We start from the raw sequence: 10,283 nt of genomic DNA on the forward strand, positions 1-10,283 counted from the left end.
ACTATTTCGTCCTTCCCTTTACACACCTCTCTGGGTACCAACACTTTTACCTCCAATTCCTCAAAATACCACCATAAAAGGTTGTACTTGAGGGAAGGACAGGCTCACAGCCTGTCTTCTCACAATACGCATGGCAGTAACTTACAGGTGTTTTAATTCTGTCTTGTCTATTAAAGGAAGCCATGTGTTTCCTCAACAACCTATCTATTTTGACATCTTAGTTGTTACAAGATAAAAGAACATGTCTGCTTGTTTTGTCTGTGTGATGTAAGAGTTTTTTTCCTTTTCATTTATGCCAAAGTCTGATGTTCATTTACATAACACCTGCATATTCCTGCAGTACTCTACTACAGTAGATCTGTATTATATTTCTGTTGATTACTGTCAGTAAATTCTAGCACATAATACAAAGTAAATTTGTAGCATATCACTTGCATTTTACATTTCAAGTACAGTAGGAAAGATTTCAGCCAGAAAATAAATATTTTTATGCAGCTCTTATATTTCAGGCTGATTTACAACTTTCAGATGTGAAGGCCACAGAAACTAACTTTAGGGGGAAAAAATCATAAATTGAATGCATTAGTATGTTTGTGATGCCTCACAGCAGAGTTATTTTCTCCTCATGTACAACAAAACTGAAAAATTATGGTTTAGACCCTTTTACAGCAACTACTACTCCAATGAGGCTGCTGTATTTTAATGGAATATAAAGATGTCAAAAAATCAAAGCACTGCTGGAACACCAAGGTCTCCCAGAGCATGCAAGTCTGTCTGTCTATCATAACAGAAGGTGTCCATGTTTAAGGACTAAAAATGGCTATATGTATTATATTGAAAAATGGGTTATTAATCAAAATGCAAATTGTTAATGTAAGAGCACTCTCTGATCAGAAAAGTTCCCTGGTTTAGAATGGGTATTATTCACTTTACACTACAATGAGTCATTAAGCCTGTGACATTGGAAAAGGAAAAAACTTCTTCTATTTAACACCTGAAACTACAACCATGCAATGATTACAGTTTTAAAAATGTTTTACTGAAAGAAATATAAGTGAGCTGGTGTAAAGGAAAAACATGCCACTGATTTCAATATAGCAATGCTACCTTATGTAAGGTAAGCATCTTGCCCAGGGTGAATATACTTAACTGTATTAAAAACAAAGTAATTTATATCTGAAAAGTTACACACAGAGCACTGTGAAAAACATTTTACCATCGCCTTCTACCCTGGGTCTTAAGCTATCCTGATGACTAAAACAGTGAATAGACCTTTTTTTTTTGGTGATGCTTTCTAAATCTTAACTAGGGGATCGGTATTGAAGTGTAGTACAGTAACTCTGGAGAAATGTCACTGCCACACCTCTTTGACAGTTCAATTATTCCTACACAAAGTACATGGGAATAATAACTGCTTAAATAACTTCTCCGATTTGTAAAGTGAATTATACCCCCTGCTGTTAACAGTATTTTATTTTCTGATTTGCCCATTTCAATAGAGGTCTGTAGGAACTCCCGATTACCCCAACCATTCAGTCAACCATGATAAAAGGCATTTTATCCACATATTTTCTTACAACTGTGTTTTTTCAAGTTTCCTTTTTATTTCACTGTGATGACAAATTGCAAAAACTTAATTTCAATCCTGCTTGCAGTTCTAATATCAGGTTTTTTAAATTGTCAGTAATCATAGTAATGAAAATACGTTTTAATAAAAGGGGATTTGACTTAATTGAGCTGGTGAGGATGCTTTTCATGTCTGACTTAGTATTTTTGCCCAGTTCTTCCAACTATAAAATCTTTGTTTCACTTAGATTGTTTTCACAATCCAAAATATTAAGATTCAGGACAAGAAAACCTGTCACTGCACAGAAAGGACAGCTTAAAAAGAATCCAATTCTAAAATTATAAACCATGCCAGAACTATCGAGAAGTCCATCCCGCCGTTCTTTTCCATTACAAAGCCTCATTGCAGTTAGAAAACACCTTCTTTAAAAAGAAAGCCTCTGTAACTGGCTAAACGGGGGCCTCCACAGTGACCCTGCCTACCGTAACAAGGGCCTCGACAGGGACCCAAGGGGCTATAACAATATGAGTAAATACAGATCAAGACTGAATCTTGCTCTGCACGCAAACGAATCGAGTTTGCCGGGACACAGGGTGTAAATCTGCAGCGACCCAGCAGCAGGTGTAAACGCATTCACCTCATGTGAAAACACATCCCACCACGTTTTTGCTTTACCCAGTAGAATAAAAACAAAACAGAAGTCCCACTCCCCTGCACGCTGCTATTTGTAACCTGACAAGGCTCTGTCACACGAGGGTACACGGCAGCCGGACAGAGAGTCTTTGTGGGAAACAGACCCGGAGTCCCTGCTCCGGCCTGCCTTGACAAGGACCTAGCGGACGGTCTGCTTCACTGGTGCCACCCTTGGAAGTTCGCTCGTTGCCACCGTCCGTCCCCGAGCTGCGCTGGTTTATCTCCTGGCCCGCCGGCCGCAGCCCCGCAGCCCTCCCTGCCCAGGCGCGGAGCGCTCCGCTCACCCGCCGGCGGCCCCGGCTAACCCCGGCCCGGCCTCCCGCACGGCCCCAGCCCGGACCGCCCCGCAGCCCGAGGCAGCTCCGCCCGCCCCCGCTCGCTCCCTCCAGCCGCTCTCACGACTGTCTCACGGCACCGGCCGGCAGCTTGGAGCGGGCAAGGGCTCGCGACCCCGAGAATCTCCCAAATCTCTGCCCTGACAGCCGAGCCCTAAGGAGATGTCCAGAGAGAGGTGGCGGGGGAGGCGAGGCCTGGCCTGAGCTCACCGGCCGACTGGCCGGGCTTAGCGGCCGTTCCCCCGCCGCAGCCCCCTCCCCGGGCAGCCGACCGAGCCCCGCACCCTTCGGCGGGACCGCCGGGGCCGGGCAGCGCGGAGCCCGCGGCATCACCCGCCTGGCGGCGCCGCGGCCGCCGGGTCCTAGCGCCACCCCGCCCGAAGTTTGGCGCGGGGGCTGCTAACTTCGGACCGAGTTGGGTTTGAGGCGACGCGGCCGCTCCGCTACCTTCGCTCGCCGTGGAGGACGTAGGAGCTGCGGAAGAAGCCCAGCAGCTCGTTCTCGATGAGGGCGTTGTAGATGATCTTAAGGTTGTAACTTCTCTGCACCTCCAGGCTACGGTTGAGGACCACGACGAACACCTGGGTCTGGGGGTAGAAGAAGGTGCGGGCCACCCGCACACCGCCGGCCAGCTTGTCCTCGGCCACGCGGACCGCCTCGATGTGCATGCGGTGGGCGTGCAGCACGATGTAGCGGCTGGCGTTACGCACCTCCAGCTGCACGTTCACCTCCCCGCTGAAGGTGAAGTTCTCCATGAAGGCGCTCAGCATCAGGTTGTAGTGCAGCGGCCGCAGGTGCCGCGGCAGCCGCGGCCGGGCCCAGGGCGGCAGCTCCCGCCGCCGCTGCCACTCCTCCTCCTCCTCCTCCTCCTCCTCTTCCTCCGCCGCTTCCCCGCCCCGCGCCTCCTCCTCCGACTGGCCCGGGGGCTGCTCCGCACCGGGCGGCTGCCGGGCTGCCCCCGAGAGGCTCCCGTTGCCGCCGGCCCGCGGCGGACCGTCGGCGGCGGCGCCGCACTCCTCGAAGCGGACGCTGAGCAGCACGGCGATCATGGTCACCGCCAGCAGCGCCAGGATGGAGACAGCGAAGCCCAGCACCAGGCGCTTGTGCACGGCGATGTGCCGCTCCGTGGTGCGGGGTCTTGGCCCCGCCGCCTCGGCCCAGGGTCCCGGCGGAAGCCCCCGGCTGCCGTTCCGCAGGGCGGCCTCCTCCTCGATCATCATGGGGGTGACGGGCGGGCGCTTCTCCCGCTTCTCCTCCAGGGCCATCACGGCAGCGCCACCCCCGCCTCCCGCGGGGCCGCCGCCACCCGAGGGGGCCCCGAAAGCATGGGAGACTCCGAGGCAGGGGGGCCCTCGGCCCGCGCGGGACGCACCGTCTCTCACTTCCCGACGAGCCGCATCACCCTGGCCGCCGGGAGCCCCGCCGGGGAGCAGCCCTAGGGGAGGGAAACGGAACGAGGTCGGGTCGGGTCAGGCAAGAAGCGGCGGGCGCTCTCCGCCGTCCGGCCGCCGGGGCCACGCCGCGCAGGCAACTTCTTTGGCTTCTGCGGGGCACTTCAACACATCCCGCCGAGCGCACCTCGGCGCCAAGGGGGAGGGCTCTGCCGCCCCAGCCCCGCCGCTAGCGCTGCCGCCCGCAGGCACCTCTCTTCCCCCCGCGTCCCGAGCCGCCGGGGCCGGGGTCGGGCTCCTCGCCCGGCCCCGGCAGTGCCCGAGCCATGCGCGCCCCCGGGGCGCCGCCGCGCAGGTCGGCCCGTCCCCGCGGGGCTCGCCCGGCACCGGGGGCGGTGGCACCGGACAGCGGCGCGGGCCGGGCCCGTCCTCCTCTTCCTGATAGCGGGTCAGGCTTCGGAGAGTCGCTCCTCTTATTTTCTCTTTCCTGTCTCCTGCAGGTACAGAGCAATCTCCCGGCTGGCTCGAGCAGAGGCGGCTATATATAGGCACCGGGGAGAGGCGAGGGAAGGGAAGGGAAAGGATGGGAAGGGGGGAGAGGCGGGCAAGCCCCGCCGCCCCTCGGCTTCAGCGGCTGCTCCGGCTGCCGGCGGTGACGGTGGCGCCCCGGGGGAGCGGGCGGGGGCGGGAGGCGGGGGCGACGCGGGGACGAGGGAGGCTTTTCTCCGGTGTGTCACACGCGGCGGCTCCGGGGGAGGTCGCTGAGGCGGCGGTGGGAGCTCCGGCCGGGGCGGGCGGAGGGCGAGGGCCGGGCTGCGCCGGGAATGGGGAGGCTGCAAAGCCTCTGAGCCGCAGGACTGCCCGGGATTACACACAAATGCGTGTGCTCTCCACATAAATATTGAACGCCCTTACTGTGTCATATTTATAGAGACTTAATAAAGAGCCGCCGACTTCGTGTTTGGACGACAATAGTGCTGTCATACTAACGTGAGGATGGAGCTCAGAAAAGGATAAATACTCCTACTTAAATCGATAGGATTAATATACCCAGAAAAAAAATCGCGCCGTAAGCGTTGGCTGGGACTTTCAGAAATCCCCCTGCCGTTACTCCGCGGCCCCAGGACTCTCTCTCTTACTCTCCTTCCTGCCAGTGGTGAGCCCCCACTCCTCAGCTGGAGGGATTTAGAGATGTGTTAAATGCTGCCTGCGGTGATACAGCAACACTTGGCTTGAGTACCCCTAGGAATGAACCCCTGTCTGGAAAACGGAATCATCCTATTTCTTCCACCTACACCCAAACCTTTGTACGTAGGGTCTGCAGAAACACAGAATTAATATCTACAGCAAGGATCTAGATCAATGTCTGAAAACATCTCTGTTCCCCGTATTTTGTTTGCATACTTCAAAAACTATCTCTGTTCATTTTCTTTTTTGAAGCTCTTTAGCTCCAATCTTGTAAGCAGTTACAGATCTGTCTATGTTCAGCATTCAGTCCTGTGGAGTCTATGGGAATATATGCTGTATGTCAAGCTAAATACATACATAACAATTTGCAGGATAAAGGCCTTACTTTCCATAGTGAAGAAAAAAGAACAAAAATTAAAAATCGAGTCCTACACTTCTTTCATAAGCAAAGCAAACCTGAAGAGTTCGTGAAATGTGATATATTAGCCATTTTACTTCAAGGGGAAATGCCTAATCTCTCTTTGTCCTGAATCTTTGACATCTTCAAGAAGTGTTTCACCACTTTGCATGCTGTTGCGGAATACAAATGATCATTTATTGACACTTGAACCACTTTAAGGGATTACCAGTTTCAGTAGAAGGAGTTTACTAGCTTCCTTATATATTCCTATAGAAGAATTGTATACAGGTCTACTGTCTCTGGAAATAAACGAGCCTTTATTTTTATCTTGCAGCACAGTCTAAAAAAAGGTTTGTAATTGTAACAATTCTTAATTAGAAGTATGTTGATACACTTGCTAATAGTGTTTGTATGTCCTAGGAGGGATACGATTTTGCTCAATAACTAGCGTTGCCACATATTTCCTGTGGTGATACTTGGCTGCCCACCTGTTATAACAGGTCAAAGAACAGAAACATTTTATTATCTGAAAGCAGCGTTCATTATTTGTTGAAGTTTGATGCAGAAAGGTAGAAAACTACTGCTATGTGATTTAGGAAAAAGAAAAAGGAAACTGACATGGCAAAATAACATCCAAAGCTACAGGTTTAAAATGTCAGTTTCTATATGTTTCATTAAATCCTTTAAAAGTGGGCATAAAAGGAAGTGTCTGAGTGCTTTTAAGATTTTGTGTGCAGGCTGTCAGTATCAGGCATTAGTAAAATAGGCAGTGTTTCCCTCTGTCGCTCTCTGAACTGCACTTTCAGTTATGTTTGTTCTTGTCAGCAGTGCAGGGAGACATTCTGGCAAAGATGTGATTCAAGAGTAGAAGTAGCCTGGAATAAATTGGTACAGTATGTCCCATTTACAAACATTTCTAATTTTTAATAGTTTTTAATTAATTACAATTGGATAGTTACGTTTCACAGGTTAAGGTTTTTGTGAAGCCTTCCCAGAAAGCAGTGAGTAGCAAGCAGTTGGGCTAACCAGCTCTGCTACTTGAGCACAGGAGCATCATTCTGGCCTTCTTGATGTACACATAACAAATACATAACTCTCCAGGCTGAGATCTTCCAAGCCCTGCCAAGGGAGTCAGTCACACAATATTAATCTATAAATTGAAGGGTCAGTATAGGAGAGAGTATGTAAAAGGTTTAAGGTGCATGCTAGTAAGGAGCCATGAGGCTGACTCCTTTTAAGCCAAGCTGAAATAGCACTCCAAAAACTGGCACAAGGCATGAGTGATGGGAGCTAAGGCTATCTAGATTCACCTCCAATTTTCATCATTGCTCAAACAAAGTATTGAGGGGTTTGCAACCCCTCCTCTTTGGGCTTGTCAGTCTAGAGACTTACAATAAGAAGGTGCAGCTAGGTATTGTGTTAAATAGCTCATGTGCCTCAACTCATCCATCATTCTAAAACTTCACATTACTAGATTAATCTCTTCTTCATATTAGTAATGACAGCTTTCTAAAATATAGCTTGACCAGATACAGGTCAAAGAAGGTATTAACTTAGTAATTTGTTCTAAAATGCTACTCTCTGCAAGTAGTTCAGTGTACAGACTGTTATATATAGCCATTTTGCTGAGAAAATACAAAGGCATATGGCTCCCAAAAAAACCTGTGTGTACATCTGGGGAAAATTCTTGGTTTTTCATTTGTCCACAGTTATAGACATGGATTTCATGGGTATTGCCTCTGAAGCTTGCAACTCCTTTGGTCTTTCTGCAAAGACTGTTGGAAAATACATCAGATCATGGATCATTTTTTCAGCAAAATCCTGATAATGACTCCCTGTTGTTCAAAACTTCCCCTAGGCCATCAACATCTTGTATGCAATCTCATTTTATGAGCTTATAGCCTAGGGTTTCAGGTACTCATACAAAATAAAAGAGTATGTCTCACCTTAACTGAATTGCTATGGAGATGGCCCTCCCTAGACAAGTATCAGAAGAAACATGGATAAACTTCAGATAGCACAGTTTCCAATTCTGTACCAGCTTATAGCATGGCCAGCAAAGAGCTGATGAGGGACGCACATAAAGCTGTAGTTTATGTTAAGTTAAGCTTGCACACAACACCTCTCAGTATTCACACTGGTGCTTTACAGTCTTGGAAGAAAAGCACTATAAATGAGCAACTTCATCATATATCATGCAGCTGGGTACAGTTCATCCCAGGCATTGGCACACTACATTTTTTGAGTCTGCCTAACTATCGCTTTTTAATCCAAGTGATCTATCCTTCATTCATCTGGATATAGCAGAGGTTTACAGACAGACTGTGTCATACTGACACTACTCACAAAAAAAAAAGGTAGGGGACTCAGAAAATGTCCTTCTATGCAAAGCCCAAAATCAATTGGAATTTATATTGGAAAAAATTATAGGGAAAAAAGACTGTATCAGCCCACATCAGTCAGTGCTCCAGTGACCCTTTCAGCCTCAGTCAGGCATTTCTCTGGTCATAGCTGGATTCTCCTTGTGTACTTAAAAGTCAAGGATACTCATAGGTCTTAATCCCTCCTGTTTAAGTCCTAAAATGGACTACTCTTCATAGCCTACTAATATATTGGTCAAAAAACATCAATAAGGTGACCTCTCAGAGTATTATGAGCAACTCACTTTCCCCAGATGCTGCTTCCATGGGGCTGTCTCTTACAAGGCCGAGGGGGGGATGACTGTTTCCAGCCATTCAGGTTGCCAGTGCAGCAAAGAGGAATTACCAGTCCATCGTCCCTTAGCTTTTCAGTTATGACTAATTCCCCAATGAATTGACGCTGCCTAATGGGACAGTTGTGTGCTCTTGAGGCTCACAAGTAGGCCAAAGGTAGTGGATTGGGACAGTGATCCTATCTTTAGTGGTTTTTTGGTTGGGTTTTTTTTGTTTTGTTTTTTTCCAGAAGACACTTTCAGTAACATGTCAGGTTTAACATATGGCACTGGGGAATACACCTTCTGTTTAGTTTAAAAATTGCTGCTAAGAAAAATGCTAAGGGAATGACTTTCTAATTAAAAGTGAAAACACTGGATTGTAAAACAAGCTGACACACAGTGATTTGTGCTGGCTTAAACATAGCAAGGAAAGGAACATTCCTTCCATCGTTTTCTGCTCCTTCACCCTCATGTCACCTGTATAAATGACCTTCTTTCTTACTTGAGTTCAGTGGCAGTAAGCACTATTTATGTTTAGTTTCTAACTAGAGATGTCCAGATGTCTAGGTACGGCTTTATCTTGGACAAGTTTTAGGTTTCCTTTTTTAAAGGAACAGATATATGAGGAACGGGCTATGCAATGTAATGTCCTACGTAATGAGAAGATGGAAGTTTGCCACGGGACAGAGAGGCTCTCTAGTAATCTTGATCCTTTTCTTTCCCTCCTTCCTTTTTTTCTTATCATCACCTCTTGCTTTCCTGTCACCTCTCAGGCTGGAAGGAACATCAGAGGAGGCATCAATAGAGCATTGCCTGTGCACCGCCAGGCCCCAGTGGCCACCTGCTGCTTTCCATTCACCCTGTACCTTGAAACCATACCCTCACCACCGTTTGTTGTGGAATTTACTTCCTTTATGTTCCAGTCCTTTTAAACTACTCTGTACTACCCTACAAAGTCATAATACTTTTTCTTTTTTCAAAAGTCAGCATTTTCTTTCTCAAGTTTTAGGATAGGAATATCTACTTTCATATGAGAACTAAATATTTTAAATTAACTGTTTCGGTGTCTGAGATGTATTCTTTTTCCCAGATGTTCTATTTTCATATTTATCCACATCTACTCAGCAACTGATTTTTCTTTTTCTTCCTTTCATTTCTTTTTCTTCATTACAGCAGTAATTTAAGAAGGAAAACAAGTGTCCTCATTCTCCACTAGCAAGTTTTAGTTAAAGTGTATTCCAATTTATTTACTACGTTTTTTTTCTAAGTGTTTTTAAACACAGCTTCTTGAAGGGTTTGGTTTTTTTTCCAAGCATGAACCATTTCAACTGCACAAGTTCAATGATGCCGTGTTTTTAGTAGTGGAATGCAGAGCATAGATATAATAGTGTTTGTTTCTTTCACTGAATAATTACACTTAAAACTAGCTAATTGGAATCAATTAGTAGTAAGAAGTAAGTCTCAGGGGGAGAAGAAGAATTATTTGTGGAAACTCCAGACTGCGTTAAGAACCAACATTTACATGGCTAGATTGTGTCTTAGCTACTGAATCTTTTTCATTAAAAAATACAAGGAACATTGTAGTGGGCAAGGCAAGGGTTTACTTCCATTAAAATTTAGATTAAACCCCATTTTTTAAAACATCTGTGGATAATTTCTTCATCCATTAAACTCTACAATAAATATTCAGACTTCTGGAGCTGGATTTCAATACAGAATTTTGTGTATTTTGTAACATTATAGTCATTATAAACATACTGTTCTCTTTTGTTTCTTTCAATATCCCGTTTCGATTTTACAAGGCAAAAACATGGATGTTTCCTTGTGGGTCTCCTGATTCAGCTTATCTAGAGTCCCACCATATGCAAGAATACTTACCATCATCTGCCTCAGGCCCATATTTGTGTCCAGTAGACATTATATGAGAATATGAATGTATTTTGCTGGCTCCACCGTAACCCTTTGTATCCTGCTATGGACTCCCTAAGTAAGGACATGGGCACTGATACTCACC

General features: G+C 46.9%; 1 protein-coding gene and 1 long non-coding RNA gene across 2 annotated transcripts in view; one reads left to right on the forward strand and one right to left on the reverse strand.

Moving 5' to 3' along the window:
• The window catches only part of TRHDE (thyrotropin releasing hormone degrading enzyme), a 209,236-nt gene extending 205,035 nt beyond the window's left edge, over positions 1–4,201 (reverse strand). The window contains exon 1 of the mRNA XM_048300199.1: positions 3,043–4,201. Coding sequence (XP_048156156.1) covers positions 3,043–3,860 — 818 coding nt within the window. The 5' untranslated portion in view covers positions 3,861–4,201. The remainder of the gene's footprint in view (positions 1–3,042) is intronic.
• A 121-nt stretch (positions 4,202–4,322) lies between these two features.
• Positions 4,323–9,980, forward strand: LOC125324407. Its single transcript, XR_007202962.1, has 2 exons — positions 4,323–4,486; positions 4,918–9,980. It is a non-coding gene; the product is annotated as an uncharacterized LOC125324407 (long non-coding RNA).
• The last annotated feature ends 303 nt before the right edge of the window (positions 9,981–10,283 follow it).

The sequence above is a fragment of the Corvus hawaiiensis genome, chromosome 4 (assembly GCF_020740725.1).
Source record: "Corvus hawaiiensis isolate bCorHaw1 chromosome 4, bCorHaw1.pri.cur, whole genome shotgun sequence".
Classification (NCBI taxonomy): domain Eukaryota; kingdom Metazoa; phylum Chordata; class Aves; order Passeriformes; family Corvidae; genus Corvus; species Corvus hawaiiensis.